The sequence below is a fragment of the Netta rufina genome (assembly GCF_964035555.1).
Source record: "Netta rufina genome assembly, chromosome: 1".
In the NCBI taxonomy this organism is placed as follows: Eukaryota; Metazoa; Chordata; class Aves; order Anseriformes; family Anatidae; genus Netta; species Netta rufina.
Genome location: NC_140123.1, coordinates 126,775,296 through 126,790,681, shown reverse-complemented (window position 1 = coordinate 126,790,681; position 15,386 = coordinate 126,775,296). Strand labels below are relative to the sequence as shown.

The following is a 15,386-nucleotide window of genomic DNA, read 5'->3' as shown; positions in this document are numbered from 1 at the left end:
ATAATTGCTATTACTCTTGAGACCAAAGCAGCTGCCAAAATGTGTCTGTTGAGCATGTGCTCTACTCCTGTGGAGTCAGGAAGACACCTCCTCAAGGAGTAGGACAGTCCAGCCCTGTACCTCCCAAGAGTTTTCTTTTTCCTGAAGCAAGCATTGCTGGCCACACTGAAAGACAGAGTACTCTCAAAGTGCTGGGACATAGAGTAGTCTGCTCTGGTCTGGCAACTCGTCTCTCCTTTTCACATTTTTGCATATACTGGTTTCACACAGTCCTAGCATGCTGAAAGCCAGTAAAATTAATAAGTAAATCAAGCAAAGAAAAAAACGAAGAACTACCCTAGCATGAGGTAAACAAAAGGGATGTAGCACTCTCAGTCATGCCCTACCTGGGGAAGACATTGAGTGGAATAGCCCCACCACCATCACCACCTCCTCAGCGACCTTCCCTGGCTGAAGTTGTTCCCTGGCTGTCCTTCTGCCCTGCAGAAGGGATGAGCACCCTGGCAGCTGCTAGGGGGTGGTGGTGAAGCAGAACATAGGAGGCAGAGAGCTCTGCTGGTAGAGCAAAGAGGGTATATGTCCTGAGCAAGAGCCCGGGCTTGGCTGTACCTAACGCTGAGCCTGCTGAGTGCAGGCACCCCTGCCACAAGATACCCAGGGCAGGGTTCTGGCATCTCACCCCACAGCCTGCTGCTTGCAGCAGCAGTTCCAGATGTGATCAGCAGGATCGGGGCCTGAGTCATGCTCCACAGGTCTTTTGCATACAGCTTTGTGATTTGGGGGTTATGCCTGCTCCTTTCGTGCTGACACAGCCCAGCACCTGTGGCATTCAAGCATTACACGGGGACCACAAGCTCCATTTCTGCTCACTACACCCATGCCTGTCCCACGAGCTAGGTCCTCCTCACCCTCATCTCCAGCTCTGGTGCTGCCTCATGCTGCCAAGCAGCTACTAGGACTTGCCAGAGGAAATGGAAGAGACGGGGAGTATGCCAACAGTTTCATATTCCCTGAGCTCCTTCCCCCTGGATGCCCGGCAGGCAGCACGCAGGGTGGCCGTGACCATGGGGTAGAGCAGTGTCATCATCTTCACGGCACAGCTGCATGAGCAAAGGCCCAGAGGGATAGTGTGGTTTTTGCCCACATTCACGTTAGTGGTACACAGCTCCCAGGCCCCCCTCTAACCACTAGACAATGCTTCCTGCCTTGTTATGTTATTGATATTAATTCAGCATAATTTTGCAGGCTGGGAGGACCCAATGGCAAGTGCAATGAGGGGAGGTGGCCAATGAGTGCAGAGCATCTTTCAGAACTGGTGCCCCTTTCATGCTTTAACCCTTTGCTCTTTGGCTCCTGCAGTTCCAGAGACCTTTCTAACTCCTCCCCTCACCCCACCCCACTGAAATCTGGCAGGGGGTAGATAGTGGTGAATGGGGAGGGATCATACAGGGCAGTCCATATTTCTGTGCACCAAGTCAGAGGACTGTGCAGACAGAGCCTGAGAGACAACCCCATCACCTGAGAGAGAACCTGACAGTCATGGACAGGTAAAATGAGTGCCTCCAGTTTCTTGCTAATAGAAGAAATCAGGGTCTTCCTCTTAGAATTAACCTGCTGTCCATTTGGTGCTTACTGTCCCTTTCCCTTTCTCCGTCTGACTCAGCGATCTAACTTCCCATCCTGTCCTCACATGTCTCTGTCCCCACCACTCTTTCTCTCTATGACTGTCTACCACCCTGTATTCTTCTCCCTTTCTGTCATTTCTCGTGACTATTCTCTTTTCCTTTTCATTCTTTCTCTTTTCTAGAAACAAAAAAAAAAAAAAAAAGGTGAACATTCAGATGCTATCTGCATAAGCATCTCGATCTCTGCCTACTCTTCTCTCTCTACACCTGTTCTCTATCTTACATCAGATTTCTGCCTTATTATGTTTCTGCTGCTATCACCCTTGTGCTCCTAGGCACAGACTGTTCCAGCATTGGATTCCTCTACTTGCACTTCAATTATGCTGCAAGCTAATTACCACTAAAATCACTCTCCACTGTTGCATATCATTCACGCTCTCAGGGGCCTTCACTCTGATTTCAGGACTGGATTCATGAGTCTTTATTTGAAAGGAAGATCTCTGCTCAGTCAAATTCTTCAGTGCCTGAGTATAATCACAGCTCCTGTGTCTTTGCTGCTTTCCTTTGAACTATTCAACAGCTATACAAATTTCACATGTAAACAGTTCTTTGTGCCTAGCTGCAGATCTGCTCAGTAGCTCCCTGTAACACTTGTTCATTTGTACTTCTCCTACCAGTCATGTTCTGAAATCCTTATTGGTGAAAATCCCTGGGGATGGTCAATTCCAGAGAGAACGGAAAACAGAAATTGATGTTAATGAACATTTCTAATTGCACATATGGCTTCTGTGACTCAAAATTTTCTTGCACTGTCTTTACTTTGTCCTGACACTGAAAAATAACCCAAATGATCATTACTATATTTCCCTTTTGTTGGTGGTCATTTCTCATTCTTCATTGTTCTTTGCAACTACATTCAAAACCATTGAATTGAGAAAAATGGGAAGATGTGAGGAAAAGGACAATTGGAAGGAAAATCAGAAATATTTTGAAAGCAAATATTTTTTGTGCAAAATTTAAGAAATAAAATAATAATAATTAAAAAAAAAAAAAAGATAAAAGGGAAAGCCTGTTTTCCTTAAACTTACGGTTGTGTTGAAAAACATTTTTCCATGTGGATTTTGATGAAACATCACTATAATTTCAATAGTTTTTCACCTGGATTGTGTGGTTCTTCTACAAGTGATTGCATTTTTCACCATTCCTCTGCTCTATTTTCTGCTGTTGTGCCATACATACCCCCAGCTAAGAGCTTTGCAACCCTCTGGCCTATCACACACATGTGGTTGTCTGGGTTATCCTATCTGAATCACCTGAGGATCTGTCTCAAAAGAAGGGATGTCTGCTCTCCAACACTTCTACAAGGAAGAAGATTCTTCCCCACATCTGTCTGATAACACCCATTTAAAAGGGAGAAGCCTGAGACAAATCACTGAGCAACAGTTTTGTGAGTGGATGAATGGCATGCGTGGTGGTGGGTGTGCCCGTGTCAGAAAATATAAACATATGTTCATAAGTGCTCACAGACAGGGAAGCAAGATGAATATGAGGTGGTAGGAAGTGAGGCTGCACTAAGTGTGAGAAATACCAGTGTGAAACAAATAAAAAAAGTATGATGGAGAACATACAGTGCAAGAGAGAAAAATGGTCAGGGGAAACACACACACAGTGTGAACTGTCAGAGAAAGGGGTGATGAAGTTCAGCAGGATCAGTGTGTACTCTACTCCTGACAACTTGCAAACCCAGCAGAGCAGGCCTGGGGCAGTGCTTACAGGACAGATCTCCAAGAATTGCCTGGGGCTATTGATTTGCTGAATAACCTGCTCAGTAGGGATGCTTTGCACTTTGAGTGTGCGCAGGACTCTGCAGGGCCTTGTATTCTGTACGGACTTTCTCCTAGCAGGGCACATGCTACAGCTCACAAATGATCTACTCCTCTAGCAACCTGTGTGTATAAAGGATGGCATAAATAAGTATGTGTGTGTTTGCTTTATGTGAGCAAGACAGGTAACTTTGCACTGCAAACTGAGGGCCACATCGCAGGAAAGAGGATGTGTGCAAGTGAGCGGCTTGCCTATCTGCAGGACAATCAGGCAGCAAGAATGCTTTGAGGGAAGAAAGTGACTCTCTGGCAATGCAGTGTCTCAGCTGGGAGTGCTAGAGGTGCACTGGAGAGGGCTAAATGACAGCAAACATGCACAGGGTTACAAAAGGTAAAAGGGTGGCTGTGACTGTGAACTAGCACCTATGGTACAATGACCATGTGTGAGCATGCACAGTGGAGACAAACCTCTGGAGGACCAGAGAGGATGCCACCTTTATCTGGAAGTTAACCACTCTGTTGTGCTCAGGTTTTGTGGTGACAACTGGGAATAGATGGAGGATGTTTGCATAAGGATTTTGCCTTGCTTATACTCTCAGATATAAACCAGGAAATTCCTAGCAAACCTAAATTCCCCTTTTCCACACCTCACTGGAGACCTCCAGAAAACTCAGCTCTGTATCACTTACACTGACCCTACCTCCCTGCTCAACACCAGCCTACCAGAGGGAAAAGGTGACAAAGGATGTGATTATTTTTAACCCATTCACTTCTGTTTTACGTTGCTGCGGGGGAGGTGAATATCTTACCTCAGTGAACACAGCTGTTCTCAGCTGCCTATGTACCTCCAGTTGGCAGTAAGGCTTTTTGATAAGGTTCATGACTATTTTACCCTCCCCATGCTCCAATTACCTCTCCCCAGCAGGATCTCTAGCATGGGAACCATCCTTTGCCAATCTCTGTGCTTGCCTCACATGGGAATGGTACTTGCCTCTGGAGATGTGTCAGCAACCCTACCCTACCTTTTATTTCTGTCAGCTAGGACATGTTACCCTATCCTAGCTTCTAATCTCTAGCCCTGTACACTTTCAGACATGTTCTTCCTTTGGGCAATGCTGGGAAGAAACTCTGTCCAGTTTTCTCTGAAGAGGCTCCAATTTGATCCCTCCTTTCACCCAACGGTTTTCAGGGTTTCAACAGCGAAAGAATATATCTGGATGACTGAACTCCAGACCCTCCCAGCTTCCAAGATCAACTCTTCTCAGACACTTTCATCCTTTGCTCTCACTGGTGTCCATCTTTTGGATATTTGCAGATACTTTCACACTACACTTAGCCATGGTTGCTGTTTGACTAAGCATTACTAATTCACTTACTGTTTCCACTTGCTAGGTCACCTGCTTCATCCCCACAGTCACGTCTACACCCTTTCCCTAACATATTGCATGCAAATTACTGATGTTTTTCTCTCACTGAGGGGCCTGGACTCGGTGGGGATATTTTTGTTGCTGAGCGCCTGACATAGACACGGCCAATAGCTGGCTCCAGCGTAGGGCTAATGTAAAATGTCTCTTGCCTTCTCCTACAGTCTCCTGATGAAGAGGAAGCTTTTCCTCTACAACTTCAAGAACCTGCGCTGGGCCAAGGGCCGTCGTGAAACCTACCTCTGCTATGTTGTGAAGCGCCGTGACAGTGCCACGTCATGCTCCCTGGACTTTGGGTACCTGCGTAACAAGGTACAGGGAACACCTTGGCATCCTACTCTTATATCCATGCTGAGGTACATGCAGCTCATTTGCCTGGGGTAACAGGGAAATAAGGGCTGCAAGAGGCAGCACCTGATCTGACACGTGTCCACAGGAATAGCCACTGCACCGGTACATAACATTTGGGGGATGCAGCCTCCAGATAAATCTGTAACTCGTGCTAGCTCAGACTGTATTGCTAGCAAGATATTTACAGTCCTTGCTGCTTTATTAGTACCTCAGTTTTCCTTCCTAGCTCCCACAGGAGCCTCTTGTAGAGTGTCCCTGCATTTTTCTAGCCAGCCTTTCACTCTGTTACCACTGTGCTCTCTTCCTCTGTGCACTGATTATAAGACCTGTCCCCCACCTTGTCCATCCTACCCCCACATCTCACTCAGCTCACACCTTCTTCCTTGCCCCTCTTGCAGCTTCCTTCACCCCTGCCTCACGCTTTGCCCCTCTCCCTCTTTCCCTAAGATGGGCTGCCACGTGGAGGTTCTCTTCCTACGCTACATCTCAGCCTGGGACCTGGACCCAGGCCGCTGCTACCGCATCACCTGGTTCACCTCCTGGAGCCCCTGTTACGACTGCGCCCGACACGTGGCTGACTTCCTGCGTGCCTACCCCAACCTGACCCTGCGCATCTTCACCGCCCGCCTCTACTTCTGTGAAGACCGCAAGGCAGAGCCCGAGGGGCTACGGCGCCTGCATCGGGCTGGGGCCCAAATCGCCATCATGACCTTCAAAGGTAAGGTGGGCAGGGTGAAAGAAGATGACTGAAAGCTATGGAGAAGGGAAGGTGATGGCAGGATATGATGATGTACTGAACCTAGGAAAGGTCAGTGTCTTCTCTGGGGCAGTCCTGAGCACTCTTTAACTCCCCTGTGCCTTGTGCAGATTACTTCTACTGCTGGAACACATTTGTGGAGAACAGGGAAAAGACGTTCAAAGCCTGGGAAGGACTGCATGAAAACTCTGTCCATCTGTCCAGGAAACTCCGACGGATTCTCCTGGTGAGGACCAATTCTTCTCCTTCCAGTGCCTCTTCCCCTCAGCTTCTTCCTCTCTTCCTTGCTGTAGTTCTGCTCTGCTCTTGAAGTCCAGCTGTGCCATTTGTCATTTCACTCCTCCCTGTGTCTTCACTCTTCACGTCCCTCATACCTCTTTCTCCCACCTTCCTTCATATCCCCTCTCATCATTCTCTTCCCTTCTTCCACCTCTCACCCCATCTCATGCCATTCTTTTCTCCTTCCTCATTTTTATGGGCTTTTGCTCACTTGATAACTGATCTACCACTTATATTTTGTTCTACAGCCATTGTATGAAGTAGATGATTTACGAGATGCCTTTAAAACTCTGGGACTTTGAAGCAAAAGTCATCAGCAATCAGAAGACTTCAACACTCGTTCTTTGATTTTCAACTCTTCCTTCACATGTCTTTCTCTTCTTCCCTCTTTCCATCTCTCTTCCTTCCAACCCTGTGTCCAGAGATAAGACTATCCTTACTTTTTCATTTCGAAGGAAAATTAGGCTGATCTTCTGAAGACACATTCCCTGAGATTCACACCATCCATTGCTAGCTGGGAATAGCTGGGACTGCAGTGACATTGCCAGGGAGTTATTTGCCTTTCCTCGGTCCCTTTAGAGCTAATTCAGGTGGTCCAATATATTGAGTTTTGGGTTTGGCTGCAGTGCTTTTTGTGTGGCTGTGTTCGCTGACATCACACTGATGTGCAAAAGTCACCAGGGCTTTGGAGAGCAAGTCTTTTGCTCCTTAGAGGTGCACTACACTGAGCTGCTCTGTATGTCCTCCCTTGTGAAGTAGTTTATTTATCCTTCTGGATGTGGATAGGAATGTGAAAACCATCAGCATTTAAGTGGTAAAGCCTACACCCAAACAGCCAAATTGGACAGTTATTGGAAAGCCCCACTGAGGGTATTGAACCAAGTCCTGGACAGCTCAGGCAGCTCAGCTTGAAAACCTTGGTTGAAGCCAGCTGATCTTGTAAATAGACTGTGTGCAGGCCTGGGCCCTGTAATGCCTCCTGCCCAGAAAGCACGGAACTTCAGTAGCTGTGGATTCAGGTATTGTGTCCTATGACATGTTGAAACTAGACAATAAAAACTTAAAATGAAAGCAAAAGATTTGCTAGTCAAAATTTTCAAGTGTGAACTACAATTCTAGATGGCCAGTGAGACATATCCCATGCAGAAATCGTAAGTCCGTCCACTCAATGCCTATTGACTACATTGAGAACCATGACAGCTCTGTGTCAGGACTGATCAGTGTGTGGACCTCTCATGCAGCCAGGAAAGAAGCCTCCAAGGCACTTCACCATAGCAATGTTTTTCCATCATATATCTACCAGAAAGCAAACCATTTCCACATTGTATAGTCCCTCAAAATTTAATTTCTCATTCTTGTTAGACCATAGCATTTTGGATGGTGTGTTGGTGTCTACATCAGGCACTATCTGTTTCTTGACATACTGCAGGGAGGAGCACCACAGGTCTCACTACTGGAATTTTTTCCATCCACTGAGCAACTCTTCCTAGATCAGACCTGCACTGTGCTCCCTCCCCAGCCAGCTGTCCTCCGCTGGAGGCACCTTAACACTCCTACAGTCCTCTGTCTTTACAGGCTTTTTATTGCCCATAATACAGCTATATATGGCTAGTCAGTGACAGGACAGAGAGCTGACCAGAAAAAAAAAAAAAAAAAAAAAAAAAAAAAGTTATGAGCAAAGCTGTACAGCCTGTAGAAACCTTTAGTAGGGGGCAAAATCAATCCATTCTCCTGTCTGACAATCACTGTGTTTCCGTAATGGGACCCCATTAGCACCTGGTGCTGGAGACATAATCCTTACTAAGCTGAAGATGTTGGTTCATAGTACACAGCAACTCATCTCCAACCTTCCCACTACCTAACTTTCAGATGGATCACCCTCTGCAGTCCAACCTCTTCAAGCTTTATTAGTGCTAACAGTGTGGTCCCATGCTCTGGAGGTGCTCTGCCATTTCCTTCATTATGGCTGTGAGTTCTCTGTTCCACCCTGTTCCTCTTTCTCTGTATGGCTTCAGGTTCCCCTGTCACTCTTCCCAGTGCCTCCTCTGGTGATGGGCCAGCAGGAGGGCAGTGCACAGCTCTTCACCCACAGTGCCTCTTGCTCTGAGAGGTCAGAGCTCAGTGCAGCACAAACTTCGTAAAACTTCAGGCTCCTGAGGCACTCTCATCTTGAGGAATTTGGACCAGGAATAGCAGTGAGAGCTCTTTGCAAAGCATTAATTTGCAAACATCGTGTTGTATATTTGTCTGATATGGTGCATATTATTTATATAAGTAAAGGTTTTACAAAAGAGCATTTGTTTTTGTCATCATTTTGGTACCACATGGGTGTGGAAAGTAGAAATTGACACAAAGAATTCACAAGTAATTTATCCCTCATGATTTCTGCAGAGAGAAACTGGCACTGTCATATTAGACTGTTTATCCTTTTCACTTGTAATTTTGAAACTCTTGACAGTGTCAACCAGCAATCAAGGTCACAAAGAGTTCAGGCAATAGGTACTTTGGAAATACTACCAAAAATCAGTGATGTAAATGCTAAGGTTATTAAAGATACTTCATCCATTGATCCTCCGCATTCTTGACTCATGATTGACCAAACTGGACGCAGAAGTACTGAATCAACATACATTACAAACCAAGAGGAGAAGCAGAAGTGTGAAAAGGATTTCTGTCTTCCAGTTTCTGTTGTTGGCTCATACAATACCTTTGTCCTTCTGAATGAAATTGTTGCAGAGGTACTAGGAAAAGTAACATTTTCTAAAGGAGCAGTTGAGACACTCTTTTTGTTTAAATTCTGTCAGAAAACTTTGACAGAAAATACATTCCATAAATTTTAATGTTGAAGTAAGGATATTAGTGACATTACACAACAAGAGGATAAACGCAATGAGTAAATGCAAAGAAACATGTACTGCATCCCAAACTGATTCTTCTGAACCTAAGGCAGATTAAATAAGGGGTAGACTGTTTAGCTAATCCATGTAGTTTGTTTATAAGAATTTAGCTCTCCTGCAATACATATATATATATTTAACCGCATTTTTTCTGTTTTTATATACTAATTCTTATTACTTGCTAAAAAAAATATTCCTTGAACTAGCATTATAAATTAATTCAACCTCAAATGAATTAGGTGTGTCTGCCAAGAATGACTCCCTGGAGGATGACGTTAATGTAACATTACTTTTTTCAGCCAAAGAAGTTTTTACTTGCTCTTTTGACTGTGTATATAGGGAACATTTCACTACTGCTTATACACTGTCGGGTATCACTTGTGTTTATAGCATATCCCTTATGGAGATAGTCGCCATGCTATTCTAGGTCTCTTCCTCATTGGTATTCACCCAGGAAAAAGCTATACCCTCAGGGGGATCGTGGGGATTATACCTCAGACACCATTGCCTGAGTTGTGGGAAACAGGAGACATGTTTGTGATTTCTGGGAGGAGTTTTCTTTAGGAGACTGGACACCATGTAGAGCAAGGGTCTGTGTTCTTGGTTGGTCCAGCATCTCATAGTTTGCAATGAGGAGTAAGTCACAGGCTGCATCTGAGTAACTGTATGCTGCTGCCCCAAACCATGCTTTCATGAGTGTGTCCATCTCTTGTTACTCTCATTATAATAACTAAAGATAAAATTAATGCCAGAATCCTAAAGATTTCACAGCAAATCTGGCAGATTCGTGAGCTCTCACCAGGGCTGCCCTTCAGAAAACTCTCCATGACTGGATTTACAAAGTTTTGGGTGCTTTTTCCATTCCTCACAAGGCCCAGGGTGCTGCCCACATGCTGGGGACAGCTCCCTCGTAGTCACTGAATGTTGAGCTTGTGTTTCCGTTCACACAGATACCTGAGGGACCTTTTGGCAATCAGACACTTGGGATGCATATAGACTTACAACAACTGACATTTGCTTTATCACCCAATCAGCTGTGATGCAGAGACCACCCACTCTGTGAAAGCTCCCGCCCTGCAGAGAGATACCGGCTTGGTCTTTGATAATGTAGGAAAGAGGACAAATCGGGGATGGGATGGTTATTTGTGCAGTGCGTAAGTATGGGCATGGCTGCCATCTCCTGGTGCACGGGAGTATGTGGCACACTGTAGAAGGGTGTTGGCTCGAGGGATATTGTTTCTCTCTGCAAATGGCTGCTGTACTCAGGCTCTTAAAAAAATAAAAAAATAAAACGTCCATTTATAAGCAGGACATTTACATCATACCCACAGCTGCACACAGCATTACTCTGGGTCAGCACACAGAGTCCTTGGACATCACTTTGCAATAATAAGAAACAGATTTCCATTAAACAATACAAAGACATGCTTCAGGCCCTTATAAATGCAAGAGGGGGTTCCAAAGCATGTCTCCCTGCTGCTTGCTCTCTGTGTCTCCTGCATGCTAGTACATGAAAACCAGGACAGAAAGGGGCTTCAGGGAGTTCAGTCCCCTGATACTTGTCCTGTCAAGGGTTTTTAGCCTAGATGTATTCATGTCCATCATTGTTCCTGAGGTCAAGTAATTTTTTCTTCCCTCCCTGGTGCTGGCCCTGCAGTATTTCTGTGGGCAAAGATGTTGTTATTTAATCACATATGTAATAAATACTCATGGTGATAGAAATCAGATTTGGTTCACAGAATAAATGCTGAGGGGCTTGGCATGGAAGATATAATTTGTCTTGACAACTCTGGTAGGGATAAGCAAGCTTCTGAAGGGGAAGGAGAGAGTAGGTTGCTGCAAGAGCCAGAGTAGATGGGGAGAAGCCAAAGTATGGCAAGTATTTTGAAGGCTGCATTTGACTTTGAAATCTGTCATGCACTTCTGTGACTGACAAGTTTTCCTTCAGGCTTCAGGTATAGCTAAAACACCAGTGTTGTTGCTCTTATTGTCACTAATGTGGCTTTTGAAGGTCTGGAGTTAATAGTACCTGGGGAGAGGTAATCTTCCTAACAGGGGCCTGTCTCCTCACACTGGTTAAGGCAGGTGGCACCAAAGTTCCAGGGCAGGGAGGATGCTGATGTCTCCGTGCTGTAACCTTGTCATTAATCACAGTTTGGAATCAGCCTACTCTATAAGCTGGAACACTGTTTTTATTAGTCCAAGTGACAGAAGATGAGATTAGATCAGATGTCATTTGTGTTTATATCTATCAGTGTGGTAGACCCAGCCCTAGGCCCTAACATGACAATAAGAGCAGAGCAGTGATACAGTGGGTAACTCCAATAGTTGTTTCTAATTGGACCAGAGAAAGTTTGTCCTCCTGCCTTTAGTGGGAAAGGCAGCACATTTTATAAAGAACTATGCACTCTGGCTAATTATTTTAATATATATATACTTTAAAAAAAAATTAAAAAGGCTATTCACTGCTGTTAGTCCAGGCAGTTCTGTGCATCTGAATGACATGGTAATACCCAGAGGTGACACCAACAGTGGCAGAACTGTGACAACAGCTGACACTAACAGTGTCAGAACATCCATCACATGGATGGGAAAGCCAGAGAACTCTGCCTCGTTGCACCCTGGTGCTGAGCTGTAGCAAGAGACAACCCCCAGCCAACTGTGTTTCAGGGAGGCTGAGGTGCCAGCCCATGACAATATTTATTTTGAAATCCAGGTTCCACTTGCAGCATGTCACCATCTCTCACACTGTCCTGTTCATCATTTCTGCTTCCATCATGTCTTGCTCCCTTACCAATAGTCCTACTTATTATGGGACCATCACCACTGAGAAGTTCTTGCCTAATGAACTAGGTCATGTCTCTGGCCCACCCCTCTGACTACTTGTAGTGGTGCAGGGCTGCAGGGCCCTGTAACATTCCAGCTGGATTTGTTACAGCCTCCATAAAGTGCTGTCTCTGCTCCAAGATCTCTCTTGGCTCCAAGATCCCTCTTCATTTCTTCTCTGAGCTCAGCAGTGTAGCCGCTTACACTTCAGAATGGGCTATTGAATAGTCAGAAACCACATTTGGCCTAGGAGGATTTGAAAAGAGCTGAAGCCTGGGACTGCGTCGGGCTAGAAGTATTTCATCTTCTTACTTTGTTCTTCCCTAGGATTTCACTTTCAGGAACCTTTGTTGCTGGACTTCTCTTTTGGGACTTCTCCTAGCAAGACTAGATTAGACTCTGTGAGAAGGAGGGACAAATAAGCAGTTGGGCAGAAAAACAGATAATTAGAGGGGACAACAGATGAAAGCATATTTTTAAGGGAGTGATAGTCAGAGAGGCAAAAATTCATCTATAGAGAGCTGGAAAGGGACATTAAGTAGGATATCCCTGAACAGGCACACACTGCTCCCTAAAAATGTCCAAGGAACTAATGGACACTAGCTAGTATTGCTCTGAGGCATCATGGTGGAATAAGAGAGGGCCCTCTCTTATTATTATATTATTATAAGAGAATATTATTATATTATATTATATTATATTATATTATAATATATTATAATATAATATTAATTTAATATATAATTAATATTAAATTAATTTAATTTTAATTTAATTTTAATTTTATTAAAATTAAATTTATTATTAATAAATAAATAATAAATTCAATTAAAATTAAATTTATTTTAATTTATTTAATATTAATTTTAAATTAATTAATAAATATTAAATTAATTTAATATATAATTAATTAATATTATATTATATTATATTATATAATAATATAATATAATAATATTATATTATAATAATATAATAATAAGAGAGGGCCCTCTCTTATTCCACCATGATGCCTCAGAGCAATACTAGCTAGTGTCCATTAGTTCCTTGGACGTTTTTAGGGAGCAGTGTGTGCCTGTTTAGGGATATCCTACTTAATATAATATATAATTATTATATAATATAATATAATTATATTATTATAAGAGAGGAATAAGACAGCTTCCAGGGTGTGTGTCCAGAACTCATCATGTTGCATAGCCTTCTCATATTCTTGCTAGTGCTGACCTACTATTATTAACACCCAAGACATTCTTCACTGTCCTGGTTAGAGTTAATTCACTGGCTGGGATAGAGTTAATTCTCTTCGCTTTTAGTTTGTTATTTTTGTTTCTCACTTCGCTAGCTTGTTAGCAATAGGTAATAAATTTATCTAATCTTCTTACGCTGAGTTTGTTTTGCCCATCATGATAGTAGTTAAGTGATCTCTCCATCCTTATCTCAACCCTTGAGCTCTTTTCATCCTATTTTTCTCCCCCTTTCACTTTGAGGAGGGGGAGCGAGAGAGCAGCTGTGGTGGAGCTCGGCTACCAAGCTGAGTAAAACCACACCCTGTTGCTGTTACAGGATTAAGATCAACTTTGGGCTGATATACGCCTTACTGGACTACAGGGTATGCAGAATGATGTGATTGAAGGGAAAACACAGCAACATAAGCAGTCCAGGAGGTTACTAGAATGCATCGATGATACCTTTCTCATCCAAGTAATAGAGAAGCCAACAAAGAGAGGTGTTCTGCTGGGCCTCATATTCACCAGGAATTAAGACCTTGTTGGTAATATGAAGGTCAAAGGCAGCCTTGGCTGCAATAACCATGAGATGCTGAAATTCAGGATCCTGAGGCCAGAGAAGAGGGTAAAAAGCAAGCTCATAACCCTGGTCTTCAGGAGAGCAGATGTCAGCCTCTTCAAATATCTGCTTGGAAAAGTCCCATGTGATAAGATTCTGGAAGGAAGAGGAGCCCAAGAAAGCTGGTTAATTATTCAAGGATCACCTCCTTCCAGATCAAGAACAGTGTATCACAGCAAATGGGAAGTCAGGCAAAAATGCCAGGAGGCCTGCACGGATGAACAAGTTGTTCCTGGCCAAACTCAAACACAAAAAGGAAGCATGCAGAGGTTGGAAGCAAGGACAGGCAACCCGGGAGGAATAGAGAAACATTATCTAGTCATCCAAGGAAGGATTTTGAAAACTAGAGCCCAAATGGATCTTATTAATGTATATAAATACCTGAAGGGAAAGTGCAAAGAAGATGGATCCTGGCTTTATTCAATGCTGGTCAGCGACAGGACAAGAAGCAATAGGCACAAACTTATACAAAGAAAGTTCCCTCCGAACATTAAGAAAAACTTTTTTTTTTTTTTTTTTACTAGGAGTGTGACGGAGCACAGATGCAGGTTGCCCATAAAGGCTGTGGAGTCTCCCTGGAGACATTCAAAAGCCACCTGGACGTGGCCCTGGGAGGCTGGCTGTTGGTGCACCTGCTTGAACAAAGGGTTGGACCAGATGACCTCCAGAGATCCCATCTGAATTCAGCCTTCCTGTGATACCATGATTCAGTGACATAGCCCTTGCTTCTGGACCATCTAATCCCCTTCACTTAGAGCTGCTTACAAAAGACCCCTGGTCTCTTTCTTGGGTCTTTGCAAACTAATTCTCTACCATCAACCTGTCTTCTCATCTTAATTCAAATTCAGGTCTCATTTAATCTCCAGGCAACATCATCATCCTTCTCCAAGGATTTAGGGCATTCAGCCTGCCTTCTTTCTCCAGAGAACTGGGGTTATAAGTACACTGATCTCCAACCTTTTCTACGTCAAAGTCTGACTGCATATTTATTCTGAGGTACCAAAAAATAATGACACCTGCCAGCATTTTTAGATTGTCACGTGAACAGGCAATGTGTATGGAATTTCTATACTGCTGTGGGTAAAGCCCTCTCTGTTCAAAAGCCCTCCCTAAGCTGTGAGCGGGACTTTCATGATGTTTCGGTAATTATGGCAAGAGATATGGATGAGTCTTCATTTAGGTGCTGCAGATTTTCTTAAAACTTGTTAATGAAGGGGTTCCATTTTGTGCTGGCCATGCATGCTATATGTTGTGTAGTTTTATGCCATCGAACCTTCTAGATTCTTGGATGGGGCTCAGCTAACATCTGTAGCATAATGAAGGTATATATGATGATGAGTCTCAAAGTTAGTTGCCATATGCCGCAACAGCTCAGTAAATTACAAGTTTTGTTGATGAGTTGTTATGGACTTCAGTATACTCAAATACATAATGATTAACTGATCTGATTTCTCCCAAAGGAAATGGCTAACACCAGAATGGCCAGAAGGCGTATGATATCCCCCCTGAGGACCCGGACAGGGGGAAGAAAACTTCAGCTCCGCTGTGCATCACTT

The 15,386-nt window shown here is 43.9% G+C and overlaps 1 protein-coding gene across 1 annotated transcript; it reads left to right on the top strand.

Moving 5' to 3' along the window:
• Window positions 1–1,539: 1,539 nt before the first annotated feature.
• On the top strand, window positions 1,540–6,561 carry AICDA (activation induced cytidine deaminase; the record flags this gene model as incomplete). The annotated part of the gene is made up of 5 exons (XM_084298894.1): window positions 1,540–1,547; window positions 5,037–5,184; window positions 5,671–5,941; window positions 6,091–6,206; window positions 6,508–6,561. 5 exons carry the CDS (start codon window positions 1,540–1,542, stop codon window positions 6,559–6,561), a joined length of 597 nt encoding a protein of 198 aa, XP_084155020.1.
• Window positions 6,562–15,386: the final 8,825 nt, after the last annotated feature.